The sequence below is a fragment of the Bos indicus x Bos taurus genome, chromosome 22 (genome assembly GCF_003369695.1).
Source record: "Bos indicus x Bos taurus breed Angus x Brahman F1 hybrid chromosome 22, Bos_hybrid_MaternalHap_v2.0, whole genome shotgun sequence".
Lineage (NCBI taxonomy): Eukaryota > Metazoa > Chordata > Mammalia > Artiodactyla > Bovidae > Bos > Bos indicus x Bos taurus.
Genome location: NC_040097.1, coordinates 26,870,411 through 26,897,958, shown reverse-complemented (window position 1 = coordinate 26,897,958; position 27,548 = coordinate 26,870,411). Strand labels below are relative to the sequence as shown.

At 39.7% G+C, this 27,548-nt stretch overlaps 1 protein-coding gene across 1 annotated transcript in view; it reads left to right on the top strand.

Annotated features, from left to right (window-relative positions):
* SUCLG2 (succinate-CoA ligase GDP-forming beta subunit) overlaps nucleotides 1-27,548 on the top strand; it is a 275,323-nt gene that overhangs the window by 48,946 nt on the left and 198,829 nt on the right. Inside the window, exon 2 of the mRNA XM_027523664.1 lies at nucleotides 20,109-20,250. Coding sequence (XP_027379465.1) covers nucleotides 20,109-20,250 — 142 coding nt within the window. The remainder of the gene's footprint in view (nucleotides 1-20,108; nucleotides 20,251-27,548) is intronic.

The following is a 27,548-nucleotide window of genomic DNA, read 5'->3' as shown; positions in this document are numbered from 1 at the left end:
TTCATAGGTTATAAGACATGAGGAAATCAAATATACACTGAAGGAGTCATACGGATTTTGGTTTAGAACTTGCTTTATGAAAACATGCAAAATTCATTTGCTGTTTCTGTATTTTAAAGGTTTGACCTCTGTGTAAATGACCTCACTTCAGAAATTGATTGCAGTGTATTGCAGTGTTTTTGAATATTGATATAATAAATATTTAATGGATACATCTTGGTAGTAAGTACTCCATCTAGCATGGAATTAGAGAAATTTTACCTGAATCAGCCTGTGAAACAGCTAGAAAAACATAATCATGTCCTTTTGAATAACTTTAAAAACATTTAACTTTTCATTATTAATTTGTTCTTGCTTTTTGGTTTCTGGCTTAAGCTTATTAATTAAAAAATGTGGTACCTGTACATTCATCCCTGTACACATCCATTACATCTGTGGAGTAAAACAGATTCTTTTATTGACTGTAGATATTTATGACAATATAATAGTTATAATAGTAAAAGCATTTATTGAGTGTCTTCTTTGTGTTAGGCACTATGATTCATACTTCAAGGGGAGGATCTCATTGATGACAGATGATAACCTGACAGGATAGTAATTAAGCTCATGAGCTCCACAAATTTGGTTAGGATTCCTGAGAACTTGGAAACATGTCTAGTCTTCTGTGCTTCAGTTTTTCACCTGCAGTTGGGGATAATCCTCTTCCTACCTTCCTGTTTCTAAATTTATGTACTGGGACAGTTATCTCCTGTGGTCACTTCCTGTTAATGGTCATGGTCATCAACATAGTAGGGCAAGGGCTCAAAAGCAGGTCTTTGCAAAGTCCATGATTTTAATCACCTTCCTGTGTGTCTAAGCATGGCTGACACATAGTAGGTGTTAAATAAATGTACTCTGAGGTACATTCTTCCCTGTAGAGTTTGTGTTTGTGTGAACTGCCATTTGTAGGTAATATAAGGTAAAATGTAGAAAGAAACTTTTCACCATTGTAGTCTTAGAGATAAGTGGTGGGCATGTAGACTGAAAATTGGATCATTCTAAAAACATGAATACTGAACCGCTTGGAGAAGGAAATGGCTTAGCTCAGAAAGTGCCTGACCTTGTCTAATTTAGTGTCACAAGAACTGTTGTCTCCTATGAAGGCAGTTTGGTGGCCCCGGTTTTAGGTTGAGATCATTTTATCTGTGGTCTGTATATCTAATAAACTGTTATCACTCTGCCAATACTTATAAAGTGCTTTGTACACATCAGGACTGACCAGGCACGAGGGATGCATTGGTGAAGCCATCAGGGCTGGTATGTGCCTTTGAGGCCATCATAGTTTCTTGGGATGCCCAAACATTGACAGATCACACAATTATGTCATCAGTCGCACTTTGAGAGATGCTGTGAGGGAAAATGATGGACTTTGGTGAGAAAGATTGAGCTAGGAATGGAATGCTGATGTAGATTTTAGATTAGCAAATATTTTCTCTAAAGGACCATATAGTAAATATTTTAGACTCCTGCTGCTTACATTCTTGATTGGAACCAACCACTCAACTATTACCAACTGTAAAGTGAAAGCAGCCCTTGACAATATGTAAAAGAATAGATGTGGCTGTATTCCAATAAAACTTTATTTACAAAAATTGGCTGGTGGGTAGATATGTCCAATGGACTGTGGTTTGCTGAATCCTGATTTAGGAAATCGGGAAGGGTTTTCTGGAGAAAATTATTCATTTGAAAAAGTAGTTTATGCCTTTGGTACAGAATTAAAATCATTGGCTGTTATAATAAAAATAAAATCTCCTATGCCCTGTGCCTTCCTCAGAAGAGAGCACCCTTGCTAGTTTGGGGTGTAGCATTCTATGTATAAAGTTTATAAGCCACACCTATAAATTTAAATAAACTGTTTAGAGGTTATTTATTGAGTAAGCTGAGTTAGGCAAGTTTTGTGTGGGGGAAAAAGCTGGTTCTGCTGCTGGATCTGCTGCTGTTCATTGATGAGATGAGGCTAGGGAACTCTGCTCATCGTTAGTCTTCTTTTTCCATCAATAATGGGACACAGTCTTTCAGCTCCTAATACAGATAAGGATTTGTGAAAATTAGTGTCTGCTCTTGAGACTTTCTGGTCATAAAATGATATTAGTGGGAGGAGAAGGAGCACCTCTGGAATTGCCGTAGAAAGGCTTAGCAAAATGAGATTTACAGTCTGGAGCTTCTCACGCTCCTTCTACTTGTGTAGTTTTAGAGAAGGAACTCTTCTCAAGGAAATTGACTATGTGTGGTACTCTGCAGAAAATGTGCTCAAAACTTGGATTTGATAGCTCCTGGATGAGAATTTCCATCTTATTCCCTGTAGTGGAATCACTTTCTGAGTTAATTCCTGGCTGTTTTGTATTTTCTCAGTTGGGAAATAAAACAACATACCCAGAATTCCCCTCCCTTTTCTTTTGCCCTGTCCCTCTACAAATAGACCTCTTCTCCCATAATCTGGACTGGTAAGAAAGGACATTTGGGCTAGCAAGATGTTTCTGTTGCCAGTCAGAAAGACTTATCAAAATCCATAGCTTGACTTTACTTAATGAAGTAGTCTTACTGTATCTGCCCTGGAAAGCCTCATGTATGCTTTCCCTTAGCTAGTGAGGTAAAAAACTCTCCTGTAGGACTCCCAGTGCTGATGAAGGAGGGTATGAGGATGCAGTTTCCTTCTCTGGATTCTCAAGTAACCTGTCCCCATCTCATATTGAGGACAGGAGTCATCAAATTGTTTCTTCAAAGACCATATAGTAGGTATTTTAAGCTTTGTAGCTGTGCAGTCTCTGTTGTGACTACTCAGCTCTGCAGTTGTAGTGAGAAAGTAGTAAGAGACAATATATAAACAAGAAAGTTCATCCCAAACACCTTGTCAAAATATTCCTTCCAACTGTATATCAGGGTCCTCCTGAGAGATTTTGGGAGTTGATGTACCTTTGTCCATCTTGAATGTTCACACATGGCATTCATTCCATAAAAAACTGAATTGAGTACTTGCTATGTATCATACAGTGTTCTAAGCACTGGACATTCATCTGTGAACAGACAAGTTTGGGCCTGATGGACTTGACATTCTATAAACATATAATATTAGTTACAGATATGGAGAAGGAAATGGCAGCCCACTCCAGTGTTCTTGCCTGGAGAATCCCAGGGATGGGGGAGCCTGCTGGGCTGCCGTCTATGGGGTCGCACAGAGTCGGACATGACTGAAGCGACTTAGCAGCAGCAGCAGCACAGATAAAGAGTCATCAAACAGGAACAGCGTTGCCTAAATTTCTCTGTATTCATACTTTCCATTCCTGCTTTTTTCATTTGGAGTTTAGTCAACTGCACTAGTTATTTTAACAAGAATAATGTAGCAAGTTGATGAAAGAAATGTTGGGAGGACTGCAGGTACAAAAAGAGAACCCTGACTAAAGCAGAAATTGTAACTGTAGGAAGCAGCTACCACCCCTGGAATAAACTCTCCAAGAACTTGGAAATGGGAGGAGGAATCCTGCAGTGCTGGGACCTAGAACATTCAGGAGGAGGCACTGCCTGGCAGCGTTCCAATGGCTCTGAGGCTAGTCTAGGCATATAGGCAGAACCTTGTAAACTGAAAGCAGGTGCTCTTGGAACCAACTGATACTGCCAGGGTGAAGAGCTGGGACTCGGAGCTCTCATGAAGGAATGTCATACCCTGAAAGGAGCAGATACTTTCTCCATCCTCCAGCCTTCTCGTCTTGCAGTGGTGCCATGTACTGGCAGAACATAATGGGAAGCCGGCTGGCAAAGGAGAAAGTGATTTGCACAGTTTCAGTTAGCAGAGTGGTGGGCATCTAGACGGGAGGTTTCAGAACTGATAAAAAATAGCTTAATAACTGGCACATAGTGATAAGGTTGAAGTGTGGGCCCTCGTTCTGCACTGAATCCCAAAGAGGTTGTGCAGAACAATAAGATAAGTGGAAATACCTGAAAAAACAAATATGTACTTTCACACAAAGGGGAGACAGCTCCTGTTTCCTTCCATCTGATATTATGGTTAGTTGTGTACTTGAATTTCTTTGCAATCTATGACATTTCCTAAGGGAGTAGCTAGTTCCACGAGATCTAAAGCAAATGTCAAGTGAAAATTTGTTAGGGGAAAACTGTGAAATATATCTAAATATGCATATTTTTTAAATGATTGGACTTCTCAGAACCTTTAATAAGATAATTTGTGTTGAGAATTTGTAAGTAATGAAGTAAAATGGTGTATTTGGCAGATACTTGACCATAAACTTCTCTCCTCCAATTTCTAGTTCACTCTTTTATCTTCTGAAAATATTTACTTTCAACAGATCTCTTCTTGCCTGTTTTTTTCCACTGATCAATTAAAAAATTTCAAGATCTTTAGATAAATTTTTTAATTACTACATTATTCTGTGACATGTCTGATGTATTATTTTTTTAAGGCATAGTTTTGTGCTTTGTTCTATATGAGTTTTTTTTCTCTCAGATATTAGTTCTCTTTGTTTCTCTTTCCTGATGTTGGTGGGCTTACACTGTTTATTACTGACTTTGTTCTTACAGCATCCTGCTGTCAGTGACTGTGGGGGAGGGGCTGAGCATGTCGTCCCATGGAACGTGTCAGTAACCAGGCTTTTCCCAGGGTGTCAGGGGGCACCTGGGCCACTGTGTCAGCCCTTGGGCCCAGGTGCCCCAAAACACCGCTTTTTGTCTCGCATATCTTATACTACCTGACATCAGTTAAGTTACCCTAATGGTTGCCTTGGCCCCTCCTGTGCTCCCTGTGTACCAGCCTTCAAGTTTCAAGTATAACCCGTTACTTCCACTTCTGGTACAATTCCTGTCCTAGTTGTTTTAGATGTGGGATTCTATTTCAGTCTAGTTCCTGTTTGCCTGACATTCTTCAGGGATTTTTCTCAACTTCTGGTCTGCCAAGGTACTCCTTTCTTCACTATTATTTTCTCCAGTGCTGCTATAACTGTTTTGTTTAGACATTTTGGCCCAATCTTGTGTTCTTCCTTTCTGTGTCCCTACTCTGTTTAGCTTTTGTTCTAACCTTGTAGAGTAGGTAATGCTTACTAGTCTGATTGCTTTTGGGAGGGGACTTGGTCTCAAGGTGGCAGATCACTTCCAGCCATCATTTTGGCAGTATTTCCTTTGGGTGTTTCCTCTGCCTTGGGAAGGTCAGGTGCCTCAAAGATGGCAGGATCTGTGGAAATCACAGATATCCACAGATCCACGGGGAGTGTCCTCCACTAGAGACAAAGGAGGAGGTCCTCCAGAAAAGAGCTTGGCAGCCAACAAGGGAAAGGAGTTATTATTATCTTTTTTTGATATTTATTTATTGGGATGTACTGGGTCTTAGTTGCAGTATATAGGATCTCCTTCCCAGACCAAGGATTGAACCTGGGCCTCCTGCATTGGGAGCTCGAAGTCTTAGCCATTGGACCACCAGGGAAGTCCCAAGGGCGAGTTATTTAGGCTGTTAATCCTGGGATAGCCATTGGATGCTGGCTGAATCTGGCCACGTGGAAAGTAATGGAGCACCGTCTTCTCATTTCTTGCCTTTCTGTGTTGTTTCTTGATCCCAGATCAGATTGAAAAGGAATGTCATAGACGTTGTTCATTTTTTTCTTTTTTCTACAGCCTTGTAAGATTGTAGTGGTTGATAATTTTATTTAACTTAAGTAAAGAAGGTAAAAAGTCATCTACCAATGAACGGCAGGGCAAAGATGGACCACCAGATCTTTAGCTTCACCCTTTTAAGCCTGTTTCTCACTGTCAGCTCCCGAACCCTTCATCACAACATTACCAAGCAGCACATCATATTTTGTAGTTTTATTTCTCATTTTCTCTGTTAACTTTTAGTTTGGACCAGGTGTTTATTTGTAGTAATATTGTATAACATTTCACTCTAGGTTCTTGAAAGGGAAATAATTAGGATTAAACTTTCTTGAGATTTCTTAGGTTCTTTTGAATCCCTCAATTTTAAGAGGCTATAGAATGATTAGAATATTATTTTCTTTGCTGCTCAGATATTGAGTGTCACATTGTCTATTTTGTAAGTCCTTCCGTCTGTGTGTGCTTTTCAGGTTTTTCTATCATCACGACATACTTCTCAAATGAATGACAGTATTTCTTTCAAAAGTTTTCTGGAACAAAGTGAATGTCACGTATCCTATGCTGTGGGATAAATTCTCTTTTCAGGAATTATTTTGAAGTTTCATTTTCATGTTATCTAATTTTCTGAAAGCTTGCCTTGAAGATTCACTTCTGTGGGTTATTTATACAGATATATGTAAAATTTAGCAATCTCTGCCTTTCCAACTTTGACTAAAGAAACTCAGATTATTGCAAGAGATGACTAATATGAATCAAAAGGTCTGGTGTCTATTTTTCTAAGTAGGACATTTATATGGGATATTGGGCAATCAGATTTAACACTTGAGACTGTAGTTTCTCTTATAAGTGGGAATTCTGCCAGTGGAAACATGAAGAAAGGGACACTGTATATGTTGATTACTTTCTTAACAGACAATTCTAAGATCTCACTTCCCAGAGTAGTAGTATTTCATTCATCAACAAGAATGAAGTCTCCTTCTAAACACAAATAATGCACTTGGAACCTTGCAGACACCAATTATCATTCTGTACAGCAAACCTTCAAAATGTCAGACGATCTCAGGAATTTCCCCAGCAAAGGTTGATCATTTACTATTCTCCGAGTCATTTCTTAAGTGTGCCAGGGTGACAGGTGAACTTGTGAGATTGAGTTAGCTAGGTCACTCAAAGTTGCTTCTATAAAGAAGCCATGAGAAGTCTATTTCTATCAGGTAAATCCCATTAAACTCAAATGTATCCTAAACTATTAAGTGCTATTAGATTGTTAGAAGGAGCACAAGTGGGTTGACTGAAATAAAGTTGGCCCTTTGCAAGCTTTCTACTGAATTTATTGGAAAGGACTTCAGGGAATAATTTAAGGAGAGCTGACAAATTGGGAAATGAAGGGAATGGAGTGGGGAAGGCGGCAGGGCTCTATTGGGGAGCTGAATCTGATGCACTGAGTTGACATTTGTGACTCATGGTAATGGCCATGCTGAACACATGTAACAAAACACCTTCACAGACCTTCTGTGTTTATATCCTCCCAGCAACCCTGGAAGATTTGGTGTTCTGCTTCACTAATATCTCTGCTTTACTTACTCAGTGTCACAAGCTCATTTGAGGTGGAGTTCTTGAAAACAGTCTTCTCACACCTTTGGGCAAGGTTGCTGAAGAAAAGTATCTAGCGTTTTCTCTTCTCTGAGTATTCATGTAATCTCCTCTGGTGGCATGTGTAAATGCATAAAATGATTGACTGGGATTAGCTGACCAATTAATGGCCCCAGAATACAAGGTTGAGCACTGGCTGTTGTATTATTCCACTGTTCTGAATTTGTTTTCCAGTAAGCACTTTGCATGAAGACTATTCTTGGAACCCCAAAGCCACAGAGACTACCAGAGAGACTCACTTGCATGAGTGAAGTATATCTCTCTCTCTCACACACACACAAACACACACACTTTTTATGAGGTGAAAGAGTGACCTGATTTTCAGGAAATTCTAGAGTTACTCACTCATGCTAGTAATGAGCAGAAACAAGTTTTATGAACGTGAACCTGACATAAAAGCAAGCCACCTGGCACAGCCCTGAGACAATTCATAGATGAAAAGCTGTGTCCTCCCCTGCTGCCCTGAGCTCACCTGTTCTGCACAGCTGTAGTGCTGGTGTGCTGGAAGGGCCTGAGCACGCGGGTGGATGCTTCATGCTGGCTTCATAAGGCTGTGACAGCTTGGCAGCAGGGGTAGGAAGTCCTCCAGAGCTCAGTTACTCATGTACAGTGTGAGCTATTGGCACAGCATGATCCCAGATTTCTTTTAGATCTGATTTTTTACTTCTTCTGTTGAAGATTTTTTCTGGCTTGCTGTCTTGTATTTTATTGATTAATAAATCCATCTTAACTCATGGAATTAGGCATAGTTATTAAATTTATTGTGTTAAGTATATAACTGTATTTTAAAAATGGGTAATGACGAGATTACTATCAAGTCATATGTGTGTCCAATATGAAGAAGTTTCAAATGCTGCTTTCTTTTTATATTTACTCAGATAATGTTTAAATGGGCTTACCAGGTGGCACTGTGGTAAAGAATCTGCCTGCTAAGGCAGGAGACACAGGTTCGATCCCTGGGTCAGGAAGATTGGAGAAGGAAGTGGCAACCCACTCCAGTATTCTTGCCAGGAAAATTTCTGTGTACAGAGGCTCTTGGCAGGCTACAGTTCATGGTGTTGCAAAGAGTTGGACACGATTGAGCACATACGCATATAATGTTTAAATAAAGGTCATAAAGTGTACTTGATACTGTTGAAGTCTCTTGGTACCCTTTCCCCAAACTAATATCTCTCTCTGACTGTCTAACCTAGTCACTGTTCTAAACTTGGCATGCCATTTTTTAAATTGTTGATATGTTAACTCACATTGTTGCAGAGGGAAAAACTTTTCCTCTACCCATCTTCGGTTCATTGTCTGGGTTCCTTCAAATTAGGCTGAGAAAAAAGAAAAACAGGTGCAGTGTGCACACACATGGCAGCACTCAGTGATGAGTAACTTAAAGAGGTGATCAGAACTCAGGCTTTTGTAGCATCTTAACAGAACAGTAAATTTGTAGGGGAGTGATAGGATGAAGGAAAAGGACTTCTAGGGGGAGCAGATTGTGGGAGGTTAAATAGGTGGGGGATACTGATGGGAGGTAAGGACTAGTTAGTAGGTTCCTTGAGTTGATCCCTCTGGTGTTTCTGTGGTGAGTCTAGATTTATCTCCCCTGATTAAGAATCATTCTACCCTTGGGAGGGGAGTTTGGGGGAGAATGGATACAAGTATATGGAAGACTGAATCCCTTTGCTGTCCCCCTGAAACTATCACAATGTTGTTAGTTGGCTATACTTCATATAAAAAAAAAAAAATTGAAAGAAGGGTCATCCTGTCCTTCCTTGTTCGTGCATGTGTGTGTCAGGGACAGGGAGAGAGAGAGGTAGTTGGGAGCAGAGAGTTTTTCTTGTGTCTGTTTCTTTTTGTTTTCCTTTAGCTCAGAAAAATCCTTATGCCTGAATGGCATATTTTTGGGGTAGCATGCTCGGAACCCCTTTATTTATCTCCATAAGTTTGTTTAATATTATTATTTTTCCTGTTTAAGTATGCATACTCTTATGTGTCCCCCTCTTGTCTGTCACTTGCTTTCTTTTCCCTCTCTCTGTTTTGCTTTGAAAATTTGTGTTGATCTATTTCAAGAGTTGGCTTATTCATTCAAAACATTTTAAGAAATTCCATTGGATATGCTACATTTTATTAATCCTTAGGTTTCATTTCTTCTTCTTCTTCTTCTTTTTTTTTTTTTTTACTATTTCTGCTTGCTTTCTCTTTAATTAAAGGAGGAATTCTGTTTTCTCCTTGGAGAGAAGCTGCAGATGGGCCACTGTAGCAGGAGAGTGCTATAGGAGGGCCGTTTGCCTGTTGCCCACTGGGATCTATATTAAATAATGAAAGAAGTTTATAAGATCAAAGACCCAGCAGCTCTGATGTTGTAAAATGATGTACAGAAGTGTCAATAATTAAGTGTAATGCAAAGGCCAGTTTGGGCAAAAAAGTCCAAAGTTAAGATTGTTTCTAAAGAAATGCTTTTTTATGAGTAGCAGGTACGTAAAACTCACCAGGCTTAATGAACGAACCTTGTAAAGTGTGTGTGTGTTGGGTGCATGTGTGTGTCTAATACTAGATGTATTTTTACTTTATTCCCCACATGTAATCCATGAGGAAGCTTTGCTTAATTACCAAATTCTGCCCTCCATTTCTGTTTCCATCTCCACCACCTTCTCTGTTGTCTAGTTGAGGATTCTACAAACTGTGGCCTGCTAGCCACATCGTTTTTGTAAATAAAGATTTATTGGAACACAGTCCTGCCCATTTATTTATGTATTATCTAATAAGTCTGCTTGTGCTACAAAAGCAGAGTTGAATAGTTGCAACTGAGACTATCTAGCCTCCAAGCCTATAGTATTTACTATTTGGTTATTTACAGAAAAAGGTTGCAGGCTCTATTCTGGTTTAATAGTGCTCTCTTATAATTGGTTTCATTCTGTTAAACAGAAGACACAGTCATTTTTCTAAAATGTGAATTTGATCTTCTCATCCTAACTGTGAGTAAAAATAATCTCAACTCTACTCTGTAGCTTAAAAGCACCTGCAGGGCCTGGTCCCTGCTCACCTTTCCACCCTTATCCCTTTCAGGATTCCCCCTTGTTCTGGTCATACTGAGCCTTTCCTGCGTCAGAACAGTCTGCTTGAATTCTCATGGTTACTTCACATGTCTCCCTGCTTTCTGACTTTAGGTTTTTGCATGGATCACATTTCCTCGGAGGTGACTGCTCAATCTGCAGTTAGCCTCCATCATTTATTATGCATATTTTATTTCCTTCATAAGCTTCTTTGTAATTATACTCTTCATTTATGTGCTCACGTCTTTCTTCCTTGCTTCCTGTCTTAGGATGCAAACTCTGTGATGGCAAAAAACATGCCTGTACTGTTGATCTTGGTTGCCAAGCATAGTTACCGCCACATTTTAAAGTCCAGTGGAAAATTGTTGAATAAATGAAGAAGGTATAGCTTCTGCCTAATTGTTTGGTAGGAGTTAAAATGCAAGCATATGTTTATGCTACCTAATTTGTTTTCTTTCTCTGTATAAATAAATCTTGCCCACTTCTGTTCACAGTGTAAACTTAAGGTGATTTTCTTTCAAAACATAATCAAGCTGGCATACTCTTCACCAGGGAACAGGCAGGCATTTTGAAACACTGCTTCTCAGGATATTTAGAGCCTTTTATACATTTGTTTCTGCTGTTGTGTTAATATGCTAATGTTTTTTGGGGTTGTATTTTTTCTCTTTCTTTCTTGCTGCTGGCAGAGCAGCAGTGTGGAGTTATGGAGTGAAGCCCCCTTTGGACATCTGTCCTTACTACAAAGAGTTTTACATTTCTTTCCTCCTTAAAAAAAGTGCTGCTTTTCTGCTGAACCTAGGATAAAAAGAATGAAGCAGTATCTTTGAGCATCTTAATTCTTTTGACTTAGTGAAATCCATTCAGGAACCTCTCTCTTATTCAGAGCTTCTCATTTTTCCCTTGAACCTCCGTTCCAGTTCTGCTCAGTACTGTTCTACAGTGAAATCCACAAAACAGAACCTCCCGCCTCTCCTCTCGCCCCAGTTTATTTCACTGCCCAGGACCCACTTTTGTGGGCTAGGAGGCCATTCAGGATTTCTGCCTTACTAAAGAGCACAGACTCTGGAGTCTGACACACACAATCCTGGACTAGAATGCGGCTTTGCCTGTAACCACTTAGCTTTCCTGAGCCTTCACTTGCTCATGTGTAAAATGGGCTTCTGCTAGTTTGTTTCCTTGTAGAGTGGTTGTGAGAATTAATTGACATAGCACTTTTCTAGTATCTAATACAGTTTCTGCAGCTTTGTGGCACTTAACAATTGCCAGCTAGTATTTGGTGTAGTCTTAAAATACAATACTTTGTCAAGGTACTCAAAGAAGAATTAAATCTAAAATAGCATCCGGCTGTGATCCAGTCTCTGGAGAGTCTGAAAGGGCAGCTTTGAATTCTTCCCTGCTAGGACAGATTATTTTGTTTTTGTAACAGTTGCTGCCCCCCTTACTGTGGGCCTTAGAGAAGATGTACTATCAGAGATGTTTTGTAAGTGAGGCATGAATAGCCTCAGGCTCCTAGTCTGATCCTCATCTAATAGTTTATTGTAAAGAAGAGTTCAAGTATTACTTCTCTTGATCACTGTAGGCCAGGCCACTCAAGATGGCTGTTCTCTTGCTTTCTGTCCATCCCCTGTCCGACCAGTGCCTGCTTCACCTACACCCTACTCTCTTGACTGACCTTTCTGTGAACTTGCCCCATGTCCCAGCTATTGATTGTTCTTATCAAAGGGGTAGTAAGAAGCATGCCCCTCTCTGGTTTCTGTGGTAACTAAAGAGCCCACCTGATGTCCATTCCCCTCTAACTGGTAATCTCCTCCTCCCGCCAAGAAGCAATCCACGTCCTGCCCACTGTCCCCACACACAATGGGGTGGTGTTGCTCCAGGATCCTGCTTCAGGCACACATGTTCCCCATCTTTATTGTTTATATGATCACCTACTATTTTTATTCTAATGATTCCTCAATGTCTCCTTGTCACCCTTTTCTCCTGATTTGTTTTTCTACATTAAATCATAGTAGCTAACCTCTTTTTGGTGCTTATGATACACTGGGCATTGTTCTAATTGATTTGTATTTAGTCCCTCAGTTCAGTTCAGTTCAGTCGCTCAGTCATGTCCGACTCTCTGCGACCCCATGAACCGCAGCATGCCAGGCCTCCCTGTCCATCACCATCTCTCGGAGTTCACTCAAACTCAGGTCCATCGAGTCGGTGATGCCATCCAGCCATCTCATCCTCTGTCATCCCCTTCTCCTCCTGCCCCCAATCCCTCCTAGCATCAGAGTCTTTTCCAATGAGTCAACTCTTCGCATGAGGTGGCCAAAGTACTAAAGTTCCCTACAGCAACCTGTAAGGATGGGCCTGTTCGTTTTCTCCCTTGTAAATGAGGAACCTCGTTTCAGCTGCCATTTCTCTCATCCATAGAGGGTAGCTTTCCTCTGTACCCCTGTTAGAGTTCAGGGACTCAGCCACAGGTGACTCGTTAATTGGTTAATTAACTTCCTTACAGTGTGCAAAATGGGAATAACGTGAATGGCACATGGCCAGTTCTGGACAGAAAGGATGCTATATTTTCAAAGGTTATCCACATGAAGGCCCCACACTTTAGCTTGAACACACAGTAAATATAACAGAGTCTTGGTACTCACTTTCCTGCTCTTTCTTCTGACATTATTCTGTCCTTTCCATAGGCTTAGGCTTCAAATCATGACGCTGCTCTTCTTTATCTGTTTCTTTAGCATGTTTTCTTTGTGAAGCAGGAGTTGACCTGCTGGTATTATCACATAAAAGGCTAAATAGAAAAGTGCTATTATTATTATTGTTATGATTATGTTATGATTATATTATGTTATAAACAGGTTATTAAGAGTTATAAACACTTAATCTCTTTTCCAGGGCATCAGTCAAGTTGCTACTTCATCAGAGTCTGTTTTAAGCAAGCAGACCTTTTTATGGTACTCTTACTGAGACACATCAAGTTATATCTGTCTTTTCATTTGCACCAACACGTTTATTTGAAGCCTAGTATTTCCTAGGTAACGTGACTAAGGTAGATTTATGGGTCCTAATTTGCATACAGAATAACATTGGCAAAAATGAAAATATAGCAAATAATACCAACTCGTGGCCTGCCATAGCCCACCGAGCATCTGCCTTCCTTGCCTGTAATGAGAGGGAAATGTATTTTCTTTCGAGTTTATAGCTAATTCCTTGTTTGTATTCCACTCTTATCAATGCTTTTGAGAGCTCAAAATGAGGTTTAAGAGCCTCTTCCTGCCTAATAGCAGGTGTATGTGTTAGAAGTGGTAGTTCTGTGTCACAGAGAAAGCAAGCCTTTGCTCTCCCACCCCAGTTTCACACCTCACTTGAAAAAACCCTGCTACATTTAAGTAAGCGAGCAAACCCTTCATTGTCTAGGCAAGTTAATAGACTCGAGGTTATACATTTGGGTTAAAGCCTAGGTTTAAGGACTTCCTCTCAGTGTTTTTGAGTAAATTGATTTTCATTCCACAAATAATAAAGTTTTTGTTTGTTTTAAATTATCAGATCAGATCAGATCAGTCGCTCAGTCGTGTCCGACTCTTTGCGACCCCACGAATCGCAGCACGCCAGGCCTCCCTGTCCATCACCAGCTCCTGGAGTTCACTGAGACTCACGTCCATCGAGTCAGTGATGCCATCCAGCCATCTCATCCTCTGTCGTCCCCTTCTCCTCCTGCCCCCAATCCCTCCCAGCATCAGAGTCTTTTCCAATGAGTCAACTCTTCGCATGAGGTGGCCAAAGTACTGCAGTTTCAGCTTTAGCATCATTCCTTCCAAAGAAATCCCAGGGCTGACCTCCTTCAGAATGGACTGGTTGGATCTCCTTGCAGTCCAAGGAACTCTCAAGAGTCTTCTCCAACACCACAGTTCAAAAGCATCCATTCTTCGGCGCTCAGCCTTCTTCACAGTCCAACTCTCACATCCATACATGACCACAGGAAAAACCATAGCCTTGACTAGATGGACCTTTGTTGGCAAAGTAATGTCTCTGCTTTTGAATATGCCATCTAGGTTGGTCATAACTTTCCTTCCAAGGAGTAAGCGTCTTTGAATTTCATGGCTGCAGTCACCATCTGTAGTGATTTTGGAGCCCAGAAAAATAAAGTCTGACACTGTTTCCACTGTTTCCCCATCTATTTCCCATGAAGTGATGGGACCGGATGCCATGATCTTCGTTTTCTGAATGTTGAGCTTTAAGCCAACTTTTTCACTCTCCGCTTTCACTTTCATCAAGAGGCTTTTGAGTTCCTCTTCACTTTCTGCCATAAGGGTTATGTCATCTGCATATCTGAGGTTATTGATATTTCTCCCAACAATCTTGATTCCAGTTTGTGTTTCTTCCAGTCCAGCGTTTCTCATGATGTACTCTGCATATAAGTTAAGTAAACAGGGTGACAATATACAGCCTTGACGAACTCCTTTTCCTATTTGGAACCAGTCTATTGTTCCATGTCCAGTTCTAACTATTGCTTCCTGACCTGCATACAAATTTCTCAAGACTAGTCTCCTATTTGATGAGCATTTAGATCACTTTCAACTAAACTGTTATGTACACCACTACACAGAAGAACCTTTTATGTATCTCAGGTACACATGTGAGTGTTCTGCTAGTTTAAACACTCAAGAAGTAGACTTCCCAGTTCAGAGAATGTGGGTGTTTTGGTTACTGCCATCAGTGCTGTCAACATTGTTTTTGGAGTTGGTCACTCTGGTGTTTGATCATCAATAACATTATCAGACCTTCATTGTTTTCTCCTGTCAAATGGCATCTTTGTTACTTTTGGCAAAATGGCCTCTCCTTTTTGTTGTAGATTCTGTTTTCCTGGTTAGCAGTGAGTTTTTGGCTCTTTCTCAGTCTCTGTTGTGCTGCCTTCCTGAGTGAAGCAGGACCATGGATGGTCAGGCTGAAGAAAGACAGGGCGTGTAGAGAGCCTGTGGGCAGATGTGGCTCGTGTGTTCTCTCTTTGAGGATGGGGTGCCCATTTCAGTGACATTTCTTTCTAACGCCCTTTATTGTTTATTTTCTCCCTCCCATGGTGTTATTTCAGTAGTCTCTACACTTCTAATTTTAAAACCATGGGGAAAGATGCTTTCTTGATCGTGTCATTTTTTTTTCCTTCTGTGTAGCTGTCTAATTTTGTGCTTTGAGTTTTCTCATGAATTTTCGCCTGCTTAGTCACTGTCTTTTTATCTCTTGGTTCTCTTTGTCCTTTCCCTCATTTTTCATTCTTTTTCTTCTGCCTCTGCTCCCTTATTCCCATAGGCCCTTAAATCTTTATGTGGTGCTTTTCTTTTAAGTTGTATTTTCCCCTTCCCCTCCAAGCTTAGAAATGCTTGCTTTGTCAAAGAAATGCGGAAGGGAAGGGAGCAACAGAAATCCGGAAGGAAACCAAACCCAGGTGCCCACCCACTTCAGCTGTTTTGAGAACATGATGCTGTCCCTCATGTGGTCACGTTGCCAAAATCTGTATGAAAGAAGGAAAGAACACTGAAATTAGTCCCTTTCACAGTAGGGTCTCTGGGCACATTACTTCCTATCTTTAGGTCTCAAGTTTTTGAATACAAAATGAGGAGGCTGGACCTCAGTAAGGCTTCTGTAGTGGCTCAACAGTCAGGAATCCACTTGCCAGTGCAGGAGACACAGGTTCAATCCCTCGGTCGGAAAGATCCACTGGAGAAAGAAATGGCAACCCAGTCTAGCATTCTTGCCTTTTAAATTCCATGGACAAAGGAGACTGTTGGGCTGCAGTCCATGGGGCTGCAGAGAGTTGGACACGACTGAGTGTGCACACAGACACAGTTGCAAAGAGCACAGGAAGTGATTTGAAGGCAAACAGGCAAATTTGAAGGCAAGCAGGCAGGAACAACTAAAAGGCACGGGGTCAACATGATCTTTAAACTCTTCCGTTACATTCCAGAGTTCATAGATTCCCTTGGAGATTCTTGACTTCTTCAGTGAAGATAATAGTATAGGGTTTTAACAGGTCATTCCTCTTAGGAGACGAAATAAACTACTTACACCATTTTAGAGTCTTAGGTCAGCATCCACTCATACCTTCTCTTCCCTTCCTGCCAAAACCTGGAGCAGCTACATTTTTCCTTACATGCACTGTGCCAGCATTTCCTGAGGATCTTATTTCTGGTAGATTTTTGGCCTTTTGAAGACAGGAATATGATCCTGCTTATACCAATCTCAGTCTTTATTACCAAGAGGCTTCTGAGAATGTGGAGCTAGAATATAGTCGCAGGGCATCAACAGTATTATATAGTCAGTCAGTACCGTTGATTGGAGAAGCTTTGCTGTGTTATAGGCATCTGTGATATTGGGGCAGTGGTCAACCCTGCAGCCTGGGTTTCCTAACTGGTAAGATGGTTTTTATTAGGACAAGTTAGGTGCTATAGATGGGCTAAGTTCTGCAGCAACAGCAAATAGCTAAGTGTCAATGGCTAAAAGTCCACAAAGGTTTATTTTTCACTGCACATTCATTGTGATCCACCTGGGGATGGTCAGTCCTTTCTCTAACCCCTAGCTCATAGATCAGCTGCCATCTCGAATACTGACAATCTCCAGGTCATGAGCGAGAGCCTGGATGGGTAGCGGGTTGATAATCAGATGCTGGACCTGATGTGTCATGTACCATATGTACTCATGCCTTATTACCTGCAACTAGTTGCATGGCCTCACCTAACTTCAGCTAAGGCAAGGAAGTACCTGGTAGGAGGACAGTTTGGAATATTTGTTAGTTAGCATTAATGGTAAGTACAGCGATAATAATACTTGACTTTTCAAGACTTTTTGGCCATTAGATAATACGAATACTTATAATGCCTAACCCATAGAACATGCTCAGTCTCAGTAATAGGTGGAACCATTATTATTATTATCATTGTTATTATTTAGCAGTTGATTACATTTCCAACATTCTTTACAACATCCTTCTACTTAGAAAGTGTTTCTCTTCTTTTTTCTGCTCATGAAAATGCTAAAGTAGACTCAACTTGTTTGTCTCTAGACATATCATAGATTCTTAATTAATGAAGTTGAGTTAATGAAGTTTTAGAGCAAGACAGGGGCCCTCAGGTCATTATTCTGTAAGATGATCACTTTGTGAAGTGATGGCTTGAATATCAGCGGTGGCTTCAGAACTGTGGTCACTGTGTTTTCAATTTAAGAGCCACAGACTCTAAACAGCTTTTCATTTTGAGTCAATGCAGAAACCGTCAATATGTATTATATGTCTATGAAGCTGGTCTCCGGATCAATTGCAATTAGTTTGCAGCAGATTGCATTAACATATCTAAAATTAATACAGCGAATGTTCTGATGAAAAGAAATTGACCACAACCACACTATGGCTGTTTTTAGTCTCTCTCAAACGTTCTTTTCAAACAGTATTTCTTTTCTTCTTTGTTAATGGCTTTAAATTGGTATGTCAACTTGGACTTAATGTATTGATCCTTCCCTAATTTACCTTTTAAAAGTGGTCCCAGAATATGGCACATTACTAATGTTCAATCGTTTCTTTCTTTAGGGGACTTTTACTAAATGCCTTAAGCTTGAATTTTTTTTTTTTTTTTTGTCATGTTACATGAGGTGCTGTTAAGACTGCTAAGTCAACAAGTACATTAATTTTTGAATTGTGTTTTTCAAATTACTAATGTTTCATCAAGATTTAAAAATTCAGAAGTAAGATTAACAAATTATGTATAATTAACAAATTATATACAGTAAATGTGAGCATTATGTCTAGTAGTTTATTTTTATCTTAGCATTTTCTGTTTCTAAAGAAGTAGTGCAGGCAACTTCAGTTTTAATAACATCATTACCAGTATTTATAAGGATGGAACAAAGAGACAGCTTGAGGCTTGATCATGTTGAAATGTGAATTTTTTACAAGTGTGTATAAATTATGTTATGCTTATTTTAGATCTGAAGGAGTTTTACTTTTTTTAGAGCAAGTCAGTTTCTGGAAATGAAAATTATCTGTATCAGGGGACAAAAAGACAAAAGGCAGAATTTATTCATTTGGCTATCTTACTGGTATTTTTTCAATTTCTTCTGTATGCCAAGCACCATCACATTCTTCATACAGATACAAAGAAGTTGAAGACACACTCTGCCCTTGAGTAGAACCCAGTCTTACTGTAAGGTTCTGGAGCCTTTTTGGAATGCCTCCCATCCAGAAGAGCTTCATGAGTGCATTGTAGCTTGGAGATGCCAGAAGAACATGCCATTTTAAGGACACATTAGAGGTCTTGAAAGCTACTGGCTCCACGTGGTAAAGCCCTGTGGACCTCAGTTTGTGGTCTGTGTGATGTTGCTCAGTCACTCACCGAGGCCCTTGCCTGGTGTTTCTAGGAAGCGTGTCAGGTGATCTTCCACCACCACTTGTGATCTTCCATCACAAGACTGGATCACCAGTCTTGTGATCCAGTTGTGTGATTGATTTTTTGGTTGGTTTGTGTATTAATGGCATTGTTATCTTACCTCCTGTGAACAGTGGTTCCTTTGTATCATAGCCCATGGATAGAAATGAAACTAAGTATGTTTATTTTTTCTTTTCTTTTAAAAACAAGTCTTATGAATTTAATGGGCTTCCCTGATAGCTCAGTTGGTAAAGAATCTGCCTGCAATGCAGGAGACCCCGGTTCAACTCCTGGATCGGGAAGATTCTCTGGATAAGAGATAGGCTACCCATGCCAGTGTTCTTAGATTTCCCTTGTGGCTCAGCTGGTAAAGAATCTGCCTGCAGTGCAGGAGACCTGGGTTCTTTCTCTGGTTTGGGAAGATCCCTTGGAGAAGGGAAAGGCTACCCACTCCAGTATTCTGGCCTGGAGAATCCCAAGGACTGTATAGCCCACGGGGTTGCCAAGAGTCAGACACTACTGAGTGACTTCAACTTTCACAAATTTAATAGATAATGTTATTGATCTTATTGGATAGAATGAGAAGAGTTTTTTCATGCCATTCTATCCTTTGATCCTTTTCTTTCAGTACAAATGAAAGCTTACTGATCAGTGCGTAATGGAAGACAACTTTCACATGATTCTTAAGCAGTTACTTTAATATACAAATTGCAGTTTTTAGGAATTAGTAACTTAATTAATGGTGACTATTTCAGGTTACTATACTCAACTTTGGTGAGTTGGAGATAATCTCATTAAATATGTAATGGAATCCATTAAAAACCACAATAAAGAAATGGATTAGTCTGTGGCCCATTGACCTCAAAGAGTTAAAACAAATTTCCTGAGTTACCTTAATGTTTAATGATGTATATAGTTATTTAATGTTGTGAACTTTGTTTGGAGTGGAGACAGGGAAAAGCATATGCTGTACAACAGAGTCCTTAACAGTTTTAAAGGTAATTTTTAAATAAAGTCCTTATGGACTCACAGGCAGCTGCAGAACTAGTGCAGCAGTCCCATGTCCTCTTCACCCAGTGTCCCCTCATGTTGACATCTTACATAGTTTAATATCAAAATTAGGAAATTGGCCTTGACTGAGCTACGACTGAAGCTCCCCTATTAACTAAATTTAGACCTTATTTATTTGGGTGTATGTGCAGTTGTCCTTAAAAGTTTTGATTAGAAAAACAAGCATGGAGAATTCATTTTATATATATATTTTTTGCTTCTAAGATTTCTGTTGCTAACTCATGTTTGAGGGTACCTATTAGATTGGCCCTACCGGTTGACTGTTACTTTTCTTTCTGTTTTAAGTCTTCTTATCTCTTTTCCCCAATTTCTCTAGGTGGTTCAATTAACATCCAGAAGATGGCTGAACCTGCAGGAATACCAGAGTAAGAAATTAATGTCTGACAACGGAGTGAAAGTTCAAAGATTCTTTGTTGCCGACACTGCCAATGAAGCTCTGGAGGCTGCTAAGAGACTAAGTAAGCTAACTCATAATGGGTGGAATATGCTTGCCAAATTAGTGAATTCACAGGTAGTGGTTTCCCACTAGTTAAATTTCTCAGTTGCAGGTTATAGTAACAGTGACAGGTACAGTGGAGAACTTTGAGTTGTAAGGGCAAAATGCCCAATTAAGAAAGCTTTATTCTTTGACATGAGACAGAAACATATGTGGTACCACTCTATAGTAATTTTTCCATGTTTCTCAGCCACCATTTCACCTAGTTCTCTTATCTGTGGTTTAGTGGCTGTGAGAAAATTGGTTGAAGGGTATAAAGTGTCAAAGAGAAGCCTGTTGGAGGGCGAGTCAGGAAAGACAGTTGGCATCCTTCATTAAGCCTCTGAGAACATGGGGAAAGTTCCCTCTGAGTGACTGGAGGAGAGAAAGGGAAGAATCTGCATTTCGAAATCCTGCTGAATTTGGTTTAGTGTTTTGCCCTTTGATTTATCAGCTCTATAACTTTGCGTAAGTACTTTTTCTTTTCTGTGCCTCATTTTGTTAGTCTGTAAATCAAGGCTAATGTGTTTACCTCCCAAAGCTATTTAGAGCCTTTAAGGGAGCCTTTAAGGGAGACTGCATGGAGCTTCCCTGGTGTCTGAGTGGTAAAGAATCCACCTGCCAGTGCAGGAGGCACAGGAGAAGTGGGTTTGGTACCTGGATTGGGAAGATGCCCTGGAGTAGGAAATGGCATTTCTCTCCAGGTTTGGTCCCTGGATTGGGAAGATGCCCTAGAGTAGGAAATGGCAGTTCATTCCAGTATTCTTGCCTGGGCGATCCCATGGACAGAGGAGCCTGGCAGGCTACAGTCCGTGGGGTTGCACAAAAGTTGGACACGACTTACCAGCTAAACAACAACAATAAGGGAGACTGCACACTAGTATGTGGTAGAAAATCCAGTTCGTTTCCCTAGTTACGGATTGAGAAATGAGGACTCAGACTTTGATGTTTTCAGTGAGCATTCCTTTAGCGCCATGTAGACTCTCTTGTTGTTGGTCTGGATAAGCACCATCCATTAGAAATTTGAGCCCCACAAATACTGTTAAATTTTCTAAGTCACCTTAGTAAAGGTAAAAATAAATAGGTGAAACAAATTTTAATAATATATTTTGTTTGCCCCAGTATATCCAAAATACTATCATTTCAAAATATAATTAATATAAAACAGTTTTCAAGGGGTTATTTTATATTCTTTTCTTGTGCTCGGTTGAGTTCAGTTCAGTCGCTCAGTCATGTTCGACTCTTTGCGACCCCATGAAGCGCAGCACACCAGGCCTCCCTGTCCATCACCAACTCCCAGAGTCCACCCAGACCCATGTCCACCAAGTCGGTGACGCCATCCAACCATCTCATCCTCTGTCGTCTGCTTCTCCTCCTGCCCTCAGTCTTTCCCAGCATCAGGGTCTTTTCCAATGAGTCAGCTCTTCACATTAGGTGGCCTAAATATTGGAGTTTCAGCTTCAACATCCGTCCTTCTAATGAACACCCAGGACTGATCTCCTTTAGGATGGACTGGTTGGATCTCCTTGCAGTCCAAGGGACCCTCAAGAGTCTTCTCCAACACCACAGTTCAAAAGCATCAATTCTTTGGCACTCAGCCTTCACTGTCCACCTCTCACATCCATACATGACCACTGGAAAAACCATAGCCTTGACTAGATGGACCTTTGTTGGCAAAGTAATGTCTCTGCTTTTGAATATGCTATCTAGGTTGGTCATGGACAGGGAGGCCTGGCGTGCTGCGATTCATGGGGTCACAAAGAGTCGGACATGACTGAGTGACTGAACTGAACTGACTGACTGAGGTTGGTGATAACTTTCCTTCTAAAGACTAAGCGTCTTTTAATTTCATGGCTGCAGTCACCATCTGCAGTGATTTTGGAGCCCCGCCAAGATAAAATCAGACACTGTTTCCCCATCTATCTGCCATGAAGTGATGGGACCAGATGCCATGATCTTAGTTTTCTGAATGTTGAGCTTTAAGCATTTTTTTTTACTGTCCTCTTTTACTTTCATTAAGAGGCTCTTTAATTCTTCTTCACTTTCTGCCATAAGGGTGGTATCATCTGCATATCTGAGGTTATTGATATTTCTCCCGGCAATCTTGATTCCAAGTTGTGTTTCTTCCAGCCCAGTATTTCTCATGATGTACTCTGCATATAAGTTAAATAAGCAGGGTGACAATGTACAACCTTGACATACTCCTTTTCCTATCTGAAACCAGTCTGTTGTTCCATGTCCAGTTCTAACTGTTGCTTCCTGACCTGCATACAGGTTTTTCAAGAGGCAGGTCAGGTGGTCTGGTATTCCCATCTCTCTCAGAATTTTCCACATTTTATTGTGATCCACACAGTCAAAGGCTTTGGCATAGTCAATGAAATAGAAATAGATGTTGCTAATGCTCACAAATCTGATTTATATATTACTTCTCCAGGACATCTCATTTCACGTTGACCACATTTCAGGTGCTTGAAAGACACATGTTGTGGCTACCCTGTTGTACAGTACAAATCTGGACACTAGAAAGATGTGTCTGTGCATTCTTTGGTTGCAACCTTGGAGAGCAGTTGTTTCCCATTAAAGAATAAAGAATAGAGCATCTGCTCACTGGCATTGCCCAGGCAGCTGTAGCAGAGTTTGAGAGTACAAAACAGAGGCAGGCTCTGTATTTCAATTTTTCAATTTTCTTTGCTCTTTTAAGAGTAAGAAGTGAGGTACTTCAGCTAGTACTTGTTGTTTTACCTCCCTTTCAGAGTTCCCCCAGGTGCTTAAATGCAGCTCCTTTATTATGTCAATTGAAATATATATGTATTCTTTCTTTCAACAAATATTTATTGTCACCCACATGTTGTAGGCACAGTGGATGCAGCTGTGGAGGATGAGCGAGCCCCGTTTCTCCTTTGAAGTTGCATTCTAGAAAGAAATGGATTTGTACTTTTCAGATGTTAAATGTAGAAACTGAGAGCAGTTTATATTTTAAGAAACAAAAATTGGTTTTATTTTCAAGAACTATCAAAATTGTTTTTTATGGTGGAAAAACATTAGACCTACACCTGGGTGAGAGTGCCTCAGTGAACTGTGGTAATAGACTCAGTAAAGTTAGTATTGCAACATCTTTACATGAAAGGGTCATTTTTGTTTTATACTCTTGTGGTTTGGGGATTGGATAATGAGAGCAAGAAATGTAAAGTTCAGATTGGTCTTTGCTCTACATTTCCCCCATTATTTCCTCAAATGTGCTGACTCACTAGTAGTCCAGGTTGAAGAATCTTTCTTAAGGGAATTCGAGAGGCCAACTGATTACTTCCCACCCCTTTAAGTGGAGCACAGCTAAGAGGACTTATCTTTCAGATTTTCATAGAGATGTGGAGTTAACTAATTGGCTTCTTAGCCATGGATTTGTTTTATAAGCATTTATTTAGCCACCACTTTGTGGTTGGGGCTTGTATACTGTGTCAGACAGGATTTTGCTCTGGAGGAATTAACAAGGTGATTTCCAATGCTAAGGGAGGGAAAGAAATGAACAGTGAAGCAAGCTTAAAAGAAAACTAAAATTCAGAAATGAATATCACCTTTTAAAGAAGGCATTGTGGTACTTGAAGTGTGATTTTTAAAGAAAATGAAACTGAATTGAAAATGATGTGGCTGTATGTGTGCCTTGGCCAGTGCATACCCGTGATAATCCTTAGATGAGGTGGCCACAGGAAGGCCTCCCTGTGATCTGCTTAGAGCTAAAAGGGAGTTTAGAGAACTTACAGAGCGCCTCATTTGCTGCACGAATGAGTAATCCTCCTCTTACTCAGTGAGTAGTTTTGGTGGAAGGAAGAGCCCTGATTTTTGTTGTTTAATAGATACTTTTGATCAGAACAGTAATTTATAGTATTGGAGGAGGAGGTGGTACCAATTCTAGTTGATAAAAATGAAAGAAGTTAATAGTGAAATGAAAGGAAGTGTGCACATCACTGAGATAGTTTGGAGAGAACAAAACAAGAAGAATCTGGCAAAATTCCATAGTGTTTATGTTCTTATCAGTGTAAATTGATAAGCATCAACAGCACAATTGAGAGATTCACCAAATAAATTTGAAGTTAAAGCTGGATCACACATATATGTTCCTGATTGTCCTGAAAGTAGGACCTCTGACTTATAATTACAGTATTTTAATAGGGAAAAATTATGTAGAAGAATAATGTGTGTAACATGCAATAAGCACTCTATAAGATAGTACTGTTGCCATCAAAGGTGACAGCAGAGGCATGTAGTTCTAAACGGTTCACTACTGTCATGAGGTAAGGTCACAGACATATCAGAGACCTATGATAATGAGTATTTTGTTGATTGTTAAGTTCAGAGAGTTCATATTATAGTTTGCAAAGTTTGTAAGTGACTGAAATGTATTAGCTTACCTTTCTGCTTTATTGATATTTGGATATGTTTTGAAATAACATGATATTTTGTAAAATATTAATATTTTGAAGATAAATATTGATATTAGCCATGTCTGTGGTTTCCATTGTAATCTCTGTGTGGATCAGCTCACAAATCTCTTTGTGTTTAAACTCACGCTGCTGGTTTTCTGTTTGCTATCCACTTATGGTGGTCTCCTTCTTTCCTGGCCCACATGGAGCTTGTCATCTCTTGGTTGCTCTGAACCCATTCTCCCACTTAGCTCTTCCTACTTACCCAGCTGAGATACCCCTGTGTCATCTTAAAGGCTTCTCATGTCTGTCATATTCATGCATTTGCCAAAGCCTGCAACTTTTAGCTCAGTATTGTTATTTTGCTAAAGGAGCTAAACAGGTAAGAAAAGGTGAAAAACAGCTAATGATTGACAAAGATGGGATTTTTACCCAGGCAGATTAGATTTAATCTCCTCCTCAAACATTTTTGCTCTTTGCTAACTTGATGATGTTGTTCTTAGGAGGTTTTAATAGATCGATCAGCATTTTTAAGATAGAAAATGCATATTAATAAAATTAGAAGATTGAATTAAAACTAGATGTGGCAGGTTCTAAGACAATTTATAGAAACTATAATCTTCAGATATTTTATTAATGATTCATTTTGTTGTATCTATTTGGAAAATAGAACTTTTTGCTGTATAGTAATGGAAATCTTGTTAATTTGAACATTTGTTTCAAATGGGTAATACAAACCTTTTGTTTCTGAAACAATTAATAACAATAAGATATTGAGTGAGACTCTCATTTTCTTGCACAGAAAATGGACTTGTGTCTGATTAAGGAGTAAATTTGGTTCAGGGAAGTAAATTTTTAATATATGGATAATATTCAGTTCTGCAGCATTTTTTATGAGCTACCTTTTATAATCACGCTTTCAGGAAGGAATTTTTTCCCTTGTGTGTAATTTTCTCAGGAGACTTATTAATTATACAAATTTCTCCTGTATGGATTGCATTTAATGTATACAATCAGCAAATAATTACAGAATACCTACAGTGTGCATGACTAATTTCTGTGTTGTCTTTCAGTTCACTTTAAAAATGAAGACTTACATATCTCACATAACTCTAAACTCTTAAAGGCCTGTCTTAAAGGAGATGTTTATAAAAGAAAAGATGAAACTTACTTCAAACCACCACTTGTTAGTTTTTGGAATCTCCACAGTTGTTGCTTTTTTTTTTTTTAATGCTTTTATTTATTTGTTTGTTTTGTTTTTGGCTACGCTGGGTCTTTGTTGCTACACAGGCTTTTTCTCTAGGTGTGGCAAATGGGGGCTTCTCTCTAGTTGCACTGCATGGGCTTCTCATTGTGTTGGCTTCTCTGGTTGCAGAGCACAGGCTGTAGGGCTCGTGGGCTTCAGTGGTTGCAGCTCACAGGCTTCAGAGCGTGGGCTCAGTAGTGGTGGCGCATGGGCTTAGTTGCTCTGCAGCATGTGGGATCTTCCCAGATGAGGGATAGAACCCACGTCTCCTACATTAGCGGTGAATTCTTTACCACTGAGCCATCAAAGAAGCTCTTCCCTCCTACAGTTTATTAATTATTCCATTCACGTTGATACAAGACTTTTGATATTTGATTAAGCAGGAAGATTGTATTTTGCAAACTCACAGTTTTATTTTTTGCCAGGAAAGAAATTGAAATATGAATAGAGAAAGTAATCTTTTCTGAGCTAATGACATGTATCCTAAAATGGAGATAAGGAGCTCTTATTGAACTCTGCTAGCTTTGAATTGCTTTCAGCTCCAATGTATTTCCGTTTGTCAATATGATAACTTATTCTTTTCTTTTATATAATCACATCCTAAAGCCTGGTGAATTACTTATACCATTAAGGGATTGTATTTTATATAAAAAGGGAACTACTGTCCATTGACTATAGATTGACATGTACTGTTTATCCTGTAGGCAATTAAATACATTATAAGACTCCTTGTTGCTTTGTCATATCTGATTATGTGGTGAGGATCTCACACAAAGATCTTAAACAACCTCTGTCTTGAGATGGTAGTCATTATGTTGTTATAACGACAGGTGAGGATAACACTGGATGCTCCGTAGTAAATCTTTTTACCACTGTATCAGCTGTCCACTATTTTGAATCTGCAGTCAGGAATGCAATTGCAAGGGTGATGGCAAATATAGGGCATTAGAGGTTAAAGCAGTGTCTGTTTTCTGGGAATCATGGTGGTGAGTCATCCAGACCGAAGGTGTTTATGGTAGGTTCTGAGGCATAGTGAATGTTCAATAAATATTATTGTTGCTCACAAAATTTTCTTTCTTTTTTTTGTTGCTCACAAAATTTTCATTTGCCCATGTTTACTTAGAAATGCTCCCTAAAGGAGCATCTGAATTAATAATAAAAACTGTCCCTGACTATGTTTATTAACACTATGTTTATCCCATTCAAAAAAGTAGAGCCTTTAGTGATATTTCCTACTAAATATATTTTGTAAAGAGATCCCCCACTTTTATAAACTGTTCTTTTCTATTTTTCCAGAGACTGTACATATAAATGGGCTTGTCTGGTCATCTCCTTAGAATTCCTCTTTGCTAGAATATCTTTTCCTGGTTATCTTGTGCTGTTCGGTGAATAAAAGCAGCAGGAGACCCATTGAGCAAAGGGTAAGATCAGGACAGGTTGTGGGCAGGCAGGGTTTATGGGAGTGAACATGAAGCTTCCTGTCAGTTTCCTTAGAGAAACAAATGAGAACAGAGCTTTGAAAGTCAGTGCCTCAACTTGATTTTTGTCTATATAATAAGGTAAGGATTAATTCTTCTCACATTTTAACCAATAAAAATAATACTGGTGGGATTTAAC